This window comes from Leptonychotes weddellii, chromosome 7 (genome assembly GCF_054177405.1).
Source record: "Leptonychotes weddellii isolate Sample4059 chromosome 7, ASM5417740v2, whole genome shotgun sequence".
NCBI classification, from domain to species: domain Eukaryota; kingdom Metazoa; phylum Chordata; class Mammalia; order Carnivora; family Phocidae; genus Leptonychotes; species Leptonychotes weddellii.
The window spans coordinates 59,829,673-59,846,694 of record NC_138375.1 but is presented as its reverse complement, the minus strand read 5'-3'; the positions used below and the strand labels follow the sequence as shown (position 1 = coordinate 59,846,694).

Sequence of the window (17,022 nt, the reverse complement as noted above, 5' to 3'; positions counted from 1 at the left end):
CTGGGTGGCTCAGTTGGTTAAGCGACTGCCTTCGGCTCAGGTCATGATCCTGGAGTCCCTGGATCGAGTCCCGCATCGGGCTCCCTGCTCGGCAGGGAGTCTGCTTCTCCCTCTGACCCTCCTCCCTCTCATGCTCTCTGTCTCTCATTCTCTCTCTCTCAAATAAATAAATAAAATCTTTAAAAAAAAAAAAAAATAATAATAATAACTCTACCTCACATCATATATACAAATCAATTCAAAATAGACCTTAGACATAAAGCTGAAACCAAAACTATAAAATTTTTGTTAGAAAACAAAGAAAAGCTTTGTGACATTGGGTTATACAAGATTTCTTCAATATGACACCAAAGCAAAACCTCTAAAGAGAACAAACTGATAAACAACATCATTACAGCTAAAAAACTGCTCTTCAAAAGACTCAATTAAGAAAATGAAAAACCAACCCACAGTTTGGTAGAATAATTTTACAAGTATGTATCTGATAAATAACTTGTATCCAGAATATATATAATGAACGCTTAAAACGCAACAGTAAGAAAATAAACAACCAAATTAAAAAAAAAAAGATTTGAACAGATACTTCATCAAGGAACACGGCAAAAAAGCACATTAAAAAGATGCACATCATCTGTCATTAGGAAAATGCACATTAAAACCACAATGAGATACCACTACACATCTGTCCAAATGACTAAAATTAAAAAGACTGACAATACCAAGTGTTGATGAAGATGTGGAAGAATTGAAACTCTCATACATTACTGATGAGAATGTAAAATGTGTACAAACACTTTGGAAGTTTCTTAAAAAGTTAAACATATAGGGCGCCTGGGTGGCTCAGTTGGTTAAGCGACTGCCTTCGGCTCAGGTCATGATCCTGGAGTCCCTGGATCGAGTCCCGCATCGGGCTCCCTGCTCGGCGGGGAGCCTACTTCTCCCTCTGACCCTCCCCCCTCTCATGTGCTTGCTCTCTCTCATTCTCTCTCTCTCAAAAAAAAAAAAAAAAAAAGTTAAACATATATCTACCATGCCATTCCGCCCTTAGGTATTTACAGAAGTAAAAAGAAAATGTATCCATACAAAGACATGAATGTTCACAGCAGCTTTATTAATAATACCCCAACCTCAGAACAACCCAAATGTACATTAATAGATGAATGAATATGTATCACCAACTGTGATACATCCATACAATGGAATACTACCCAACAATAAAAAGGAATGAACTCTCAATACCTACAACAATGTTGTTGAATCTCAAATTAACTATGCTGACGGATGGTTTCACAGGTGTATGTACACACACATATATATGTCAGAACTTATCAAACTATACTTTGTGCAGTACTGCACATCAACTATACCTCAATAAAGCTATTTTAAGAAAGAATGAACTACTGATACACACATTAACACAGATGAGTGTGAAAAACATTACGCTGAGCTAGACACAAAAAACTACATACATTTTGTTCCACTTATATGAAACTCTTAAAAAAGATAAATCTAATGTGTAGTTACAGAAAGCAGACCATTGTTTCCCTGAAACAGGATTGGGGGAGGGGGAAATGAGGGGCATTAAGGATCAACTGGGACTAAGTACAAGGGAACTTTCCAGAGTGATGGAAATGTTCTGAATCTTCATTATGTTTGTGGTTACATAGGTGTTTATAAATCAAAACCTATCAAAACATACATTAAAACTAGTGCATTTTATAGTAGGTAAATTATACTTCAGTAAGGTTAATTCTTTAAAAAATACCTTTGCCTTAACTTGTTCAGAGAATATCACATTATAATAAAGATAAGACTAGCAAAACTGGATTATCTGTACAAAAGGCAAGATCTTTCTAAGGTTAGGATAAGAGATATGCACATACCTAAAATTTTTTTTCCTAAATTTCATTTATAGGGCTGGATGGTACTATTTCCCATAATGATCAAAAGCCCACTGTGCAGGAGGCAAAATAACCCAACAATTTTGTCTTCCAGCTTTTATTCCCACATTGCTAAAAGTAGTGGCAGAAAGAGGAGATAACTCAATATGACACAGCCACTGATTTACAGATACAAGTTAATTCTGTCTCTTGCTCCCACAGGGGCTACTCTAAACCTACACTCTACCTTCAAGTTAGAAATCACCTTTCCCCCATCATTCTCATCGAACTAAGAAAAAACACTGGCTTCTTTATTCTGCCTCCCAACTCCAAGGTACATTCCTGTTTTATCTTTTCCTCTCTTCAAGATTATTCTCTCCTGTCACTTTGTAGCTATACTCCACTAATTATTCCCTCTCCTGTTGCAGGAATTTATTTCCCTATGTGGTTCTTCACATTCATCCTACAAACACTCAAGATGTTCTTCCTCTTGACCCTATAATATCCTCCCTTCAGCTACTGCCCTCTTTTTCCATGGATATCAAGCTTTCGTAAGACGTAGTGTATACTGCTATCCATTTGCCCTTCAACCAGGTTTAGTGTGGCACCCTCTGGCAAAAAGTCAAGCCTTTTCTCACTGCTAAATATAACAGCCTCTTATCACCCCAGAACATCCTTGGTCTCTTTGCCACATATGCCCCTGCTGATGACACCCCACTCTCCCTGGCTTCACAGACATTCTTTGACTAGCTCCTCCTCACCCTCCAGTGTTTTTTTTTAATGTGGGCACCCCCTGAGTACTTTTGTTGGTCCTTTTCTCCCTCTCCAGATGCTTTCTCCTTGGCAGGTTTATTCACACTTGCAGTTTTAATGACTTAGGAGTGTAACAGCTTTTAGCCCCCATTTTTTCTTACTACTTAAATGCTGTAACATTCACATAATGCTGAAGAAAGAACAATCTCCTTAGCATAGCTTGTGAGGTACTTTACAGGTGGTTACATCTGACCATTCTTAGTTTCTGAGCCAATCTATGTAACTCTCAAAATACGTCTTTCCTTTTTTGGTAAACAGTTTTGTTCACCTATGATATACACACAGAAAAGTACAGCATCCTAAGTGTACAGTTCACAAATGATCAAAGAAAACACGCTTATGTAATCACCACTCAACTCAAGAAATATAAAACATCACCAGTAATCCAGAAACCCTCCTTGTCACTACCAATGCCTCTTTCCTAAAGTATCTTAAACTCTAAACACACTAACCTATGCCTCAATATTCTATACTTTCATTACTGGACCTTCTTGTTCTTCACCTCCCCACACCAATTTCCATGCCTCTTTTAAAGACAAATTCAGTTATCTTCCTCTGTGGAACTGGCTCATCTTTGTTCACTTATCACTACAAATCTATCTCTACTACAATCCTTCTGCATTATATTATATTATCCATTCATTATTCACTTGATATTCTTTTCTACAGGCAAAGATCACACAGCACCTATCTGCGTCTGTAGCAACTAGCCCAGTATTGCCACAAAAAGTGTCTGCAATAAACGTTGGGAATTTTTCCTGAAAAACTTAAAACTCAAACATCTTTGGAAGAAAACCCCATCTATATCTACTTCACCTGTGCGACATTCATTGCAGATAAATTTTCCTCTTGGCATCTCAGTTAATCCAAGGCACTCCAGGTGGAAAGCCCCACAGCACTGAGCCTCACATAACAGCAGCTCACCCAGTTTCTCACAGTTCTGTTAAGAGAAAGAAAACAGGTATGTCTACAGAGAAAAGATTTTTAAAGTCCCAAGCAGGCGGCCTTCATGAAGGCAAAGATTAAGCAGCAGCTTTCCAGAAAGAAGAAAGCTCACCATTTATTCAGCCAATATTTAATGATTAACTCCTCTATGCGAGGTTCCACAAAGTCCCTGGCTCTCATGATTCATATATTCTAAGGATTGAAAATACAAGTAAACAAACAGGAAAGATATCAGATAATGATAAGCATTAAGTAGAGAATTCAAACAGCTACTTAGTGATTGGGAATGGCCTCTCAGACGGAGTTCTGAACTCCAAGTCAGTCACATGATCTGACAGAAAGACCAGGAAGACAAATACAGAAAGTCCACAGATAGGAAAACTATGTCATGTCTGAGAATCACAAGGAAAGTCAGTGGACTAAAATGAACAAAAGTCAGAAGTGGTAGAAGATGAGGTAAGAAAAAGGCAACTGATTGTGTGGCTTTACACATTATGCTACAGTTTCAAATTTTATTTCTAATTACAGAGGTGTGCCATTAGAGGGCTTTAACAAGGAAAGGCTAAAGTCAGATATTTAAAAACAGATTCCTCTGATTACTACATGGAAAATGAGTTCAAGAATGAGAAAGGTGAGAAGAGTAGCAAAGAGACAATCAAGAAGCCTACTGTAATAGTTCAAGCAAGAGATACTGGTCAGCTAGACTTGGGTTGTTAACAGTCTCAAAAGGGCTCTAATCAAGGTTTGAACAATGTTTGAGTTACATCTACAACCATCTCAGAGAGGTCACCTTTGAGATGATCTCATCTAAGACAGGGTGTCATTTATGATAGGGCGTTAGGAAATAAAGATCTGGCTCTGTTGCTTTCAAAACATAAGATTTATGAAAATTCTGCAAATTCCCAACATTTGTTACTTTCATTCCTCTAACATCCTGACGTTTCCCCATAGTGATCAGCAGGAAAATACTAAAAATGGAAAAGAGTCTTATTGTGGAAGACAAGAAAGAGGGAAGGCGACTAGATAAGTCTAATATCTTCAAGAACCCAAAGAAACAACAGGTCTTGGCCACTTAACATCAAACCTTAAATAAACAAATGAGTAGGAGAGCTTTGGGAAAAAATGCCAGAGGCGGCCAGGGATAAAGAGCAGACAGACCCCAAAGTCTTAACCTATAGTGTAAATTAGTCTTACACTTTGGCTCTTCCATTATCCCCTATTCACAGATAAAAATTGACAAATGCCATAAATATTACCTACTTTCTTTTCTTTATTCACAGTGTCAATGATACCAGCTCTTATGTACAATAAACAAATTCGCCATCACTATTTAAACAGGAAAACTTCAATTACAGTATATATCAAAGAATGTTTTCAAGTTAAGCAAATGTTACAGACTAACCCTTTAACAGGGATGACCATGTAATTTCATCTTTCAAAATGGCAACCATGTGAGTGAAAGGACGATATTAATAAATTAAACAAGGACAACAGATAAAGAGTGATCCAAACAATCCAGGACCACAAGGCAACTATCCCTTTAACCATTTTTTGTTGATAATCTTTGTGGCCATATAGTCTTTAAGGACTAACACTGTGTGTGGGTGCTGATCTGAATATGATCAACCTTCTTTATATAATAGTAAAAATGAAAAAACAAAGAAACTGAGTTGAAATTCTATTGTTTATCATAACATATTCTGGGCTTGGGTTAACTTTTATTTTTTAGCCATTTCAATAAGAAAAAAGAAAAAAAAAACTATCTTCAACTTTTTATAGGCCAGCTTTTAAGAATTTACAAAGGTAAATCAAGCCCATAAAAAAGAGAACATAACCAAAGCATCCATTTAATTGACTCTACTCCCAAGTCTGATAAAGGCTCTTTACAGAGAGGCAACACAACATAGTGATTAGCTCTAAACTCAGACTGCTTGAGTTTGAATCCTGGCTTTGCTGTGTGACTATAAGCAAGTTATTACATATCTCTATGCCTCAGTTTCCTCACCTATAAAAATGAGGACATGGTAGTCTACAAGACTGTTATGACTAAATGACTTAATATTTATAAAAGTTTTACTTTTATTTATTTTTAAAATTTATTTATTTTTCTGGAGGTAGGGAGGGAGAGAGAATCTTAAGCCTGATGTGGGCCTCGATTTCACAACTCTGAGATCATGACCTGGGCCAAAATCAAGAGTCAGCTGCCTAACCCAGGCGCCCCTGGAATATTTATAAAGTGATGGAAACTCTTGACACACAGTAAACACTGTATAAATACTTATTAAATAAATATAAAAAGGCAGGTGGTAGATTCTCTAAAGTCACTACTTTAAAGGTAAAGAAATCTTAAAGTGAAAATTTCCCTTGCAGCGTTCCTTAGAAACCCAGAGATTCTCAAACCATGAAACGTACAGGAAAATGATCTTTAAGCAATCACCAGATTCACCTTCTCCCATCTCAGACCGGCTTCATGGCATCTACTCATGGGTAACAAGGGCAAGTCATTGACCAACACTAAATATTTCTTCTCCTTTCTCTTTTTGTAAAAAGGGGTAAGACTTAGGGGCACCTGGGTGGCTCAGTCGTTAAGCGTCTGCCTTCAGCTCAGGTCATGATACCAGGGTCCTGGGATCGAGCCCCACAGCGGGCTCTCTGCTCGGCGGGAGGACTGCTTCTCCCTCTCCCACTCCCCCTGCTGTGTTCCCTCTCTCACTGTCTCTCTCTGTCAAATAAATAAATAGAATCTTTAAAAAAAAAAGGGGGGGGGAGTAAGACTTAAATCCTTAAAGGGAAATGACTCTACTGGAATCATCCAGGAAAATGTTTATTCTAACCATGACTGGGTTATCAAGAGATGGAGAGGGCTTCTCTTAAGAGACATGCAAGCAATCAAAATCCAAGTGGGCAACATCCTCTACCTGACAAACATTCTCCTTGAGTGCAGCTCCTCCGCCTCGTTCGCCCTGCAGCTTTTTAGATGCCGGCATCCCATGATCATTCTCTACACCCTCCTCAACAGTCTCCTTAGGGCTTGCAGCCGTTCTGTGTGTCATCAGTTCTCCCTTGCAGAGAAAAAATAATGTCCCACATCTGTATTATTGATGTCTCCTCCATCTGACCCCCTCCCTCTGGGCTGCTATTTGTCTAGCCATTAAGCACTTACAGATGTTCAGCCAATCACGCGGGCGGACTGCATGCAATGTTAGTTCTAACCCTGCTGTGATTGGGCGGGTAGTGGGCGCCTCATGCCCTGCCACTAACTGCTCTGAGGCTGTTCCACTGGAACTTTTTGAGCTGTTCCATTTTAAGGTTTCACTAAGGGAGAGAAAACATTCTTAAGTTTATTTGATTACTTATTTGTCCTTCCAAGATCAGTGTTTCCTAAATAATGCCCCCCTTGGGCATTCTATTCAAATTATCCTGGAAAGAAACACTCTGTATCATAATGTATAAACTGACCTCACTTGTTCTAATTCTCTTTTAACCTGAGTTGAAAAGCCAGAGATAGCATCAATGACTGCACTGATGCTCTACAAGGAAATGGTTTTAAATCTACCTTTGTTTTTTGTTTCCTTAAAGCCAATGTTTACAAACATTAGTCTAAAATTAAGCAGTTGATGGTCTCAAGAAATAAGCAAATGAGTTTCCCTTCTAATTGTAGCAGTCTCAACTTTTAAAGGCCAATACCCAAGTTCATTCGGATCATATGGTTACTTGGTATTGTGCTTTGGTTTTAGAAAAAGCTTACTTCATGATGAAAGTTATAAAATTTATCAGACACCTAGAGCATAGGATCTGATCTTTTAAAAAGATCATACCCATAGTTGCCATATATGTCTTCTTACAGCTATTAATTAGCTTGTTTCAGTAGAACATTATTCTTAGGTAAACTCAAGGGAAAGAGGGGTGTGGCCTCTACTGTGAAAAGTAGATTTTCTTTGGAAGGTCAAAAGATGAGGAACTGAGTAATACCTCTGAGGTTGGAGTTTCTTTTGATGAGTCGTCATTTTTCATTTTTTTACAGTGCACCTTGGCTGTAGCATGCCTCTGTCGTTTTCGCTTCCTTGGTTTATCAAATATCTTGGTAGTGCCTATGACAGGAAAACATGCGTTACCTGCTGGCTATGCACTCACAAGTCCAGGAAATCCTACCTTCAACCAAAAGGACCTCATAGAATTATGGAATGTTAAAGTAAAAAACCAGTCTTAAAGTCCATTTAATTCCCCAACTTAGCAGATGAGGAAAAAGGGCACATTTACCCATGACTATGTAACTAGTTGGGGAAATAGCTACACATATATAAATTCTATCTCATACAGATTAAATGGTAAATGAATACAGTAGGTTAAAGCAGTTTCATTTTATATGACTGAAGTGAAAGACTTCATAGTTCCTCAAAGGACTTTAATATCCTATAGATGGGGAGGAAATACTTAGTAGTCAGAAAAAGATACTAAAACCTGACCTCCACAATTAAAGACAGTAAATTATATCACTATATGATTTAAGGATTAAGATAAAAAGCAGAAATACAAAAATCTGGCCTGGGGAAAGGGGAGACCTCCCCCAAAACATTTAATGGCTTAAAGGATATTCATGCAATAGTACTAAAATCTTGAACATCCAACAAAATGTATGATCTAACCTGGCATATTTATAAAATGAAATTCCAGTCTCTCCCTGATTGTCTATTATATATATTTCAACTTTTTGTTATAGAAATATCAAGAGGAATCTCAAATGATATTTCATAAAATATTCCAGGATAATTAGGCTAGGTATCAACATGAAGGCCAGACTTTGGAAAACTGGCTTAGTACTCTCTTTCTTGGGATTGCCTGATAGAGATGGAGAAGCTCTGCTATCAAAGCTGCCAATCACCTATGACTAAAAAATTAATATGATAGCAGAATAAAGGTTCAAAATTCTCAGAAGCTGAAACAGTTGATGAAATTAATAAAAGATAAAGTACAGGTTGTATGTTTTATAAAAGCTGGACTACAAAAATATTAAGAGCTGACATTTTGAAAGGTTTTTTGTTTAAAGCAAGCAAGCCAATTGGTGAATCTATGAAATTATATATGAACACAAGCTTAACATAAGCTAACATACTACTAGATTTACTTACTAGAAAACTTAATAATCATGGGTCATATTTAAAGATGTGCTCATTTAAGGGGTGCCTGGGTGGCTCAGTTTATTAATTGTCTGCCTTTGGCTCAGGTCATGATCCTGGGGTCCCAGCACTGACCACTGCATCAGGCTCCCTGCTCAGCTGGTAGTCTACTTCTCCCTCTTTTTTTTTTTTTTTAAAGATTTTATTTATTTATTTGAGACAGAGAGAATGAGAGAGAAAGAGCACATGAGAGGGGGGAGGGTCAGAGGGAGAAGCAACCAACTGAGCCACCCAGGCGCCCAGTCTGCTTCTCCCTCTTCCTCTGCCCCCTCCACCCCTTGTGCTCGCTCTCTCTCAAAAAAAACAAATAAAATCTTTTTTTTTTTAAGTGCTCATCTGGGGCGCCTGGGTGGCTTAGTTGGTTTAGCGACAGCCTTCGGCTCAGGTCATGATCCCGGAGTCCTGGGGTCGAGCCCCACATCGGGCTCCCGGCTCAGCGGGGAGCCTGCTTCTCCCTCTGACCCTCTCCCCTCTCATGCTGTTTCTGTCTCGCTCACTCTCTGATAAATAAATAAATAAAATCTTTAAAAAAACAAAAAATTTAAAAAGTGCTCATTTGAGATCACATGTAGTGATGCCTGGGTGGCTCAGTCAGTTAAGTGTCTGCCTTCAGCTCAGGTCACGGTCCCGGGGTCCTGGGATGGAGCCATATGTTGGGCTCCCTGCTCAGCAGGGAGTCTGCTTCTCTCTTCCCCTCTGCCCCTCCCCCTGCTTGGTACTTGCTCTCACTTTCTCTCTGAAATGAATAGAATCTTTTTTTAAAAAAGATCACATGTAATATAACCTTCCCATGATACCCTTTGCTGGCAGACCACATCTGATGCCATGTGCTGAAATCGGGGCTAATGTCTCAGAAATGACACTAATCAATAAATAGCACTGGCAGATGAATGATCAAAGTGGTACAAAGAATAGGCCTGAAAAAATCTGGAGTGAATAACAAGATGGTAGTGTGGCCATGAATTTGGTCAGTTCTGGATTTAGTCCCCCAACCCTGCCACCTCTTTCATCTTCATGTTTTTCTATAGAACAAGGATAATATGGATAATATCCTAAATCTCTGTAATGCTTTAGATGGATTAGAAGTTAACAGTCCTGGGGCGCCTGGGTGGCTCAGTCGTTAAGCATCTGCCTTCGGCTCAGGTCATGATCCCAGGGTCCTACATCGGGCTCTCTGCTCAGCGGGAAGCCTGCTTCTCCCTCTCCCACTCCCCCTGCTTATGTTCCCTCTCTCGCTGTGTCTCTCTCTGTCAAATAAATAAATAAAATCTTTAAAAAAAAGAAAAAAAAAGTTAACAGTTCTAAAGCAATGGACTGAGCAAACAAAGGATCTGGTAGAGGAAATGCTCAAACTACGATATTCTATCTGTTACTGAATGACGGGCTGCATATTCCTCCTATAGGCAGAACCAAGATCAACATGTATAACTTTCAGGAGTCAGATTCAAATGCAATCTAAAAGATTTCCAAGCCTGGTGCCTGGGTGGCTCAGTCAGTTAAGCATCTGACTCTTGATTTCAGCTCAGGTCATGATCTCAGGATCGTGGAATGGAGCCCTGTGTTGGGCTCTGGGCTGAGGGTAGAGCCTGCTTAGGATATTCTCTCTCCTTCTCCCTCTGCCCCTCCGTGCTCGCACTCTCCCTAAAAAAATAAATTCCAAAAAATATATATAAAATATAAAAGATATCCAAGCCCTTAAAAGAAGCAACCACATGGACCACACTCAAAATATAACCTGTCTTTTTCAAGCATATGCTCACTCACCAAAAATCATAGATGTGACAAAAGAAACTAAGACTAGGGGCACCTGGGTGGCTCAGTCATTAAGCGTCTGCCTTCGGCCCAGGTCATGATCCCGGGGTCCTGGGATCGAGTCCCACATCGGGCTCCCTGCTCTGCGGGAGGCCTGCTTCTCCCTCTCCCACTCCCCCTGCTTGTATTCCCTCTCTCGCTGTGTCTCTCCGTCAAATAAATAAAATCTTTAAAAAAAAAAAAAAAGAAGAAAGAAACTAAGACTATTTGTGAGAAATAGGCTTAGATGACTTGTAATTTCCCTCTCAACTCAGATTCCACATTTTCTGTCCTATAGAATAAAAACTGAATCAAAGCCAAGAAAGTAATGATTACAGTTAGAGAATCATCTAATAAGAAAATTAAGTAGCAGATTTTTCTTTATTGTTCCTAACTTTTCCTTACTCTAATATAATTCTAATTCCATGTAACTAATTTCAGCATAAAGCTGAAAATGACCATCCAGCTTTCTAGTGCATGCATCATGTTAGGAAGCATATTCAGGCAAACAAGTCTGGGTTTTTTCTTTAGATTTTATCTTATTTTATTTATTTTTATGTAATCTTTACACCCAATGTGGGGGCTCAAACTCATGACCCTGAGATCAACAGTCTCATGCTCTTCCAACTGAGCCAGCCAGGTGCCCCTTGGGCAAATAAGTCTTGGAAGTTGCAACCTCACTGGTCTTGCTTACATATGTAACAACTTTTCTAGTTAGCTGACAAGGTGCTTCATAGTTATTTTGCAATACATTTTTTTTTTTTTTAAGATTTTATTTATTTACCTGACAGAGAAGACACAGTGAGAGAGGGAACACAAGCAGGGGGAGTGAGAGAGGGAGAAGCAGGCTTCCCATGAGCAGGGAGCCCAATGCAGGGCTCGGACCCTGGGATCATGACTTGAGCCAAAGGCAGACACCCAATGACTGAGCCACCCAGGCGCCCCATGCATTACATTTTTTTAAATCTCAAAAATACGCACCTCCACCATACTCTTTAGAATGAGATGCAGCACGTGATTCATTAATGTCATTCTCCAAGTGACCAGCTTCATAACACTACAAATAAACAAAATGCAACAGATTTACAGAAGAACAGAAAATAAACCCTTTATATTATATGCCAAATATGAACTATTATCACAGATACAGAAATCCTGGCTGTTTCTGACAATTAAATAAACAGTATTAATAATAATGGGTTGAACAGAAACTACACAGTGAAAAAAAGACATCAAAAACACACACCAAAAAAAAAACTCCAAAAGACTCATACAAACACACACTCCTTTGGGGTGTGGGGGTTAACCAGAGATTCCCAATATATCAAGCAGATACAGAATGGTGCTCTGATTGAAGTGGCAGACAAAGAGAAAGGGTATATTTCCAGAGACCCACCATCTCATTTCTATTCCATACCACCCTGCATTTAAAATCTATCTTCTTAAGACTGCATTTATAGCCATTAGATTTTACACAAATTTATTTGATGAATTCTAAATATTAAAAAGCTTTGAATCAGTGCTCACTTCAGCAGCCCATACACCAGAAAGCTCTGAATCATGGAATGTCTTTCTAATTTAATTGGCTGTAGATTAATATAAATGAAAGCAACATTAAAACTCAAAACAAAACACTCAGACATCAAGAGTAATTTCCTACACATTTTATTCCCCTACTACTAATGCTTGTATGAATTAGTTCCAGTCCAAGCAAGTGTCTTCTACAATAAAAATATTCTTCAGCAGGAATGTCAAACAAAATTTAGTGGCCACAAAAAGTCAACATAACAGATGCTATTCTTGCTATAAAGTTCCTAAATTTTGAGGTCAAAACAAGCTAAAATACAGCGGTGAATTTCCAAATGCTCATTATACACATTAATCAAATCATTAACTTATGTATGTCAATTATATCTCAATAAAACAGGTAAAATATCATTCACTAAACTGGCCCTAATTCTTATTTTCTTTAAAATTTGTCATTATCTCACCTGTAGCAGTAATGCAACAGCCTTACATAATTCACCTTGTATAATACTACTAAATTTATCACCTGATAGCAAATGTTACTTCCATGCAAAATATTCAAATGAATCATAGTTTCCTTGTCCCTTACCATCCACCTCTTCCAACAATCTTGCAAGTGGCTAAGATTTGAATAAGACAAAGTCAAGAGAGAAAGCACTGCAGAAGGAAACTATCACAGCCTTACCAGGACATGTCTTAGGAAATGAACTTTGAGAAGAGTAAAAGACTTAAAGGATATAATGCAGACTTTAAAATGAGGTACAAAAACACGAATAAATTAAGTTTTACAATTACATGCTAATCCAGATGGGTGAATAACTCACAAAAACAAAAACTAGGATCCTCAATATAGGATTAAATGATAGAAGCCTGTTATAGCTGATGAAAGTCTAAAAACTCTATATTTGATTTGCTTACAATCTGCATTTTTCCTTTAAAGAAAGAAAATTTTAATAGGAAATCTGTGCACCCTAACAACTGAATTTCTAACACACTGAGTTACTCCTCAAACATATGGGCAACAGGATGTTCCCTAAAAATTAATATCCAGGAAAATAACCTTCTATTTCCATCTACTATTTAATGATGCCTTCCTGGCCAATAGAAACGATGTTTGCAAACTCAAAAACTTAGGTTCAAATGTTTCTGCCTGGTTTATAAATGAGCGGAGTCTTTTCTGAGGTGTTATGCAGACAAGGCAACGGGATAAGAGTAGGTTAGTGGCCCACAGAGACAGACGTGAGGTAGAAAGCAGGTGAGGTTTTAATCCCAGAAAAAAAATGACAACACACACACACTATAGTCAATCTTAAAAGCTCTTTTCATTTTCACTTGAAAAGAACATCTAAAACCAACTGATACTCATATCCACAAAAATGCAAAACAGCTTCTCAATATAGGAGCTCTTAGACCAAACAAGTATACTCTGCCATTCTGTAATGTCTTTGTATGTGTGCATCAATGTTGCTAACTAAGTATTACTAAAAGATTTGTTTTTTTTGTGCTCGCTTCAGCAGCACATATACTAAAAGATTTGTTTTTAAAATCCCATATTTACATGGTTTAATCATATTTTAGAATTGACTAAAATAACATACCTTTTTAGAAAGGCCAAGGTCCCCCTTCTTGGGCATAAATCCAGGGTCTAAATCATTGGATTCAAGAAGTTTCTTAGTTGGTTTTCTCTGACGTTTACTTTCATAATTTCCTGAAATGCATGTATCTTTTCATTAGATGATTTAGAAACTAGGCACAAACTAATTAAAAAAAATTTATATGCCACAGAAAAATGAGTCACCATATTTTTTATGTTTTCCTCCTCATCTTCTGGGGAGGGGCAGGATAGGAATGTATTTATTTATTCTAAAATATTAGTTAACATGAAAAAACAGGAAAACAATTCTCAATACAAACACAAACGAATCTGAAAATGTTCTTACGTCTGTGGGTGTGTCTGTGTGTGTATCATCAAAGGACTAAGGGAGAAATCAAAAGGGCAGAACTATCTTTATAATAATTAATTGATAGTAAGGACAAAAAGAGAAGTGAGGTGGGGTAGAGCCTGAATTTCGGGAATAGGACCAAGATTAGAATTTTTATTCTGCTCCTGAACAAACAAAAAACACATTTACTTTGTAGGACTGTTCTTAAGAATCATATACAAGAGCCTAATAACAGAGTTTGGTACATGCTAAATTACGAAATAGTAACTATCTTTACTATTTTTAAAGTCTTTTTGATTCTGTCTTACTTGATTAATAAACACAATTGGGATACTTTTTTTTTTTAATAAAAGGAATATCATCACAAGCTATTGTTGGGAATATAAAAAAGTTACATCCAAAATTTTCCTTGAGTGACTACAATATTAAAAAATCAGAAGGTAATTAGAGACAGTATGTTTAGATTCAACTCACACCAGGTGACATGTATACAAAGAATGATAAAGTGAAAAACAATTGGTAATTAACTTAAAGGGAATATTTACATTTAGCTACTTACAATGTATCAGGTAAATTACATTATGATGTCCATTTTATAAAAGAGGAAACAAGTTCAGAGGTTAAACAACTTCCTAAGTAACATAAGAATTGACAGAGCTAGTTATCTGAAGCATAAGTTTCATGTGTTTATTAGTGTGTAGCGCCCCTCCCCCAAACCCTGCTATCCTAAGTGTTGACTCACATGTGTTTGATCAACAAACATGAAGAGTAACAGTGGAGTAAGGAGAATTGTTTTTAAAACATGTCTTCTGGACAGTATACCACCAATTCATGGTCATTAACTATATCCAATTAGCCAGCACTTTCAGGATTTCCCAGGACAAATGTGGGTAGCTTGCTGTACAGAGATTCACTATTGGCTTTTCATCACAACATGCTAAAATCATATCTACTTACATTCTGAGACCCCATCCCCATCTTACCTGGTGTTTTAACTAGCAATTCCTCAGACTCAAGGGCAGGCCGTGGAGAGACTTCCGGAGCCACAGGCACAGACAAGGTCAGCTGTGGCAACTCAGCATGTCCACCTCCAAGTTCTGACTGAGCCAAGGGCCCTTCCAAAAATGGAGCCTCCCTTTCAAGAACTGGAGGCTCTTCTTTGGTTGAAATCAAAGAATTCTCATCCACCTGCTTGTTCTGAGCACTAGATCGACATCGGGCTAAAAGGCTTTCCTCTTCACAGCGGGAACTTACCTAAGAGCAAAAAATAAAAGTAGAATCCATAGACCAAAGTTGCTATAATTTCAGTGTCAAAAAGAGTAATACACTTAATGAAATTCTGACACATGCTACAACATGGATGAACCTTGAAGATATTACGCTAAGTGAAATAAGCCATACACAAAAAGACAAATATTGTATGATTCTATGTAGATGAGGTTTACCTAGAACAGTAAAATTCATCAAGACAGAAAATAGATTGGGGGAGGCTGGGTGGCTCAGCCAGTTAAGCATCTATTGGACTCTTGATTTTGGCTCTGGTCATGATCTCAGGGTCATGAGATCGAGCCCCACACTGGGCTCTGTGCTAGGCATGGAGACTAAGATTCTCTCTCGGCCCTCTGCCCTACCTCTCCCCAACATGCATGTGTGTGTGCGCTCTCTCTCTCAAAAAAAAAAGAGGAAGAAGAAAAGGAAAAGAAAATAGAATGGTGGTTGCCAGGGGCTGAGAGGACAGTAAAGTGGGAAGTTATTTTTTAATAGGTACAGAAATTTAGTTTGGGAACATGAAAAAATTCTAGAGATTATGGATGGTGGTTATGGTTCACAACAATGTGAATGTACTTAATGACACAGAACTGTATACTCTAAAAGTGTTTAAATTACAAACTTTGTTATATATATTTTACTATAAATTTTTAAAAAGGGAAAAAATGCAGTTGAGATACACTAAAGCTATAAAAATTCATTAATGCCAGTGATAACCCTCCCCACCCACAAAAAGATTTCCTAATATGTCACCAATAAAGCAGCTAATAATGAATTCCCAATGTTAAGTTAGTAAATTTATAGGAAAGAAATAAGCATTTATGCTTCCTTTCATGTATATCAAGACAATAAAGTGTTCAGTTAATGAGAGAGTTCGCCAGCTAATAAAAGTAGAAGAAATAATAAAATCTGAAACTTTTCATTTTATAACCCCTAATAAAATTATTGATCCAGACAAGGATTCTTTGACTGAAAAAAAAATTTTTTTTTTGGAAAGATTTTATTTATTTGACAGACACAGTGAGAGAGGGAACACAAGCAGGGGGAGTGGGAGTGGGAGAACAGGCTTCCCGCCGAGCAGGGAGCCCGATGCAGGGCTCGATCCCAGGACCCCGGGACCATGACCTGAGCCGAAGGCAGACACTTAATGACTGAGCCACCCAGGCACCCCTTGATTGAAATTTTTAAAAACCATCAGGGAAATGATGGATAGAGAAGAGGACATTCTTTTGAAGCCAAAGTAATTACAGATATACTGCTTCATTTTTTAAAAGATTTTATTTTTTTTATTTGATTTATTTTAGAGACAGAGAGAGCCTGCAAGCAGGGCAGAGGGAGAGAGGCAGAGAAGTAGACTTCCTGCTGAGTGCACAGCCCAATGCAGGGCTTGATCCCAGGATCCTGAGATCATGACCTGAGCTGAAACCAGGGGTCAGACACTCAACTAACTGAGCCACCCAGGCACCCCCACATATTCCTTCTTGATCAAAGGGAGCAAAATGACTTAAAAGAAAGGAAATCAGGACTCTGGACAGCTTCTAATGTCATGCAATATATGACACAATAGCACCTACATTTTAATCTAGCTAAAACTGTTTAACTTGAATCCATCAAATTGTTAGTTATAATTTCCACATAACAAGGGAGATAGAAAAGTTTAGTGAAATATATGAAGAA

At 38.0% G+C, this 17,022-nt stretch overlaps 1 protein-coding gene across 8 annotated transcripts in view; it reads right to left on the bottom strand.

Annotated features, from left to right (window-relative positions):
- NSD1 (nuclear receptor binding SET domain protein 1) overlaps nt 1-17,022 on the bottom strand; it is a 150,132-nt gene that overhangs the window by 37,144 nt on the left and 95,966 nt on the right. For all 8 annotated transcript variants that reach the window (XM_081826386.1, XM_081826390.1, XM_081826391.1 and 5 more), the window contains 6 exons: nt 15,060-15,330; nt 13,732-13,841; nt 11,588-11,663; nt 7,611-7,729; nt 6,557-6,700; nt 3,510-3,633 (listed from right to left, as the gene is read on the bottom strand). In XM_081826386.1, the coding sequence (XP_081682512.1) occupies nt 3,510-3,633; nt 6,557-6,700; nt 7,611-7,729; nt 11,588-11,663; nt 13,732-13,841; nt 15,060-15,330 (844 nt within the window). The remainder of the gene's footprint in view (nt 1-3,509; nt 3,634-6,556; nt 6,701-7,610; nt 7,730-11,587; nt 11,664-13,731; nt 13,842-15,059; nt 15,331-17,022) is intronic.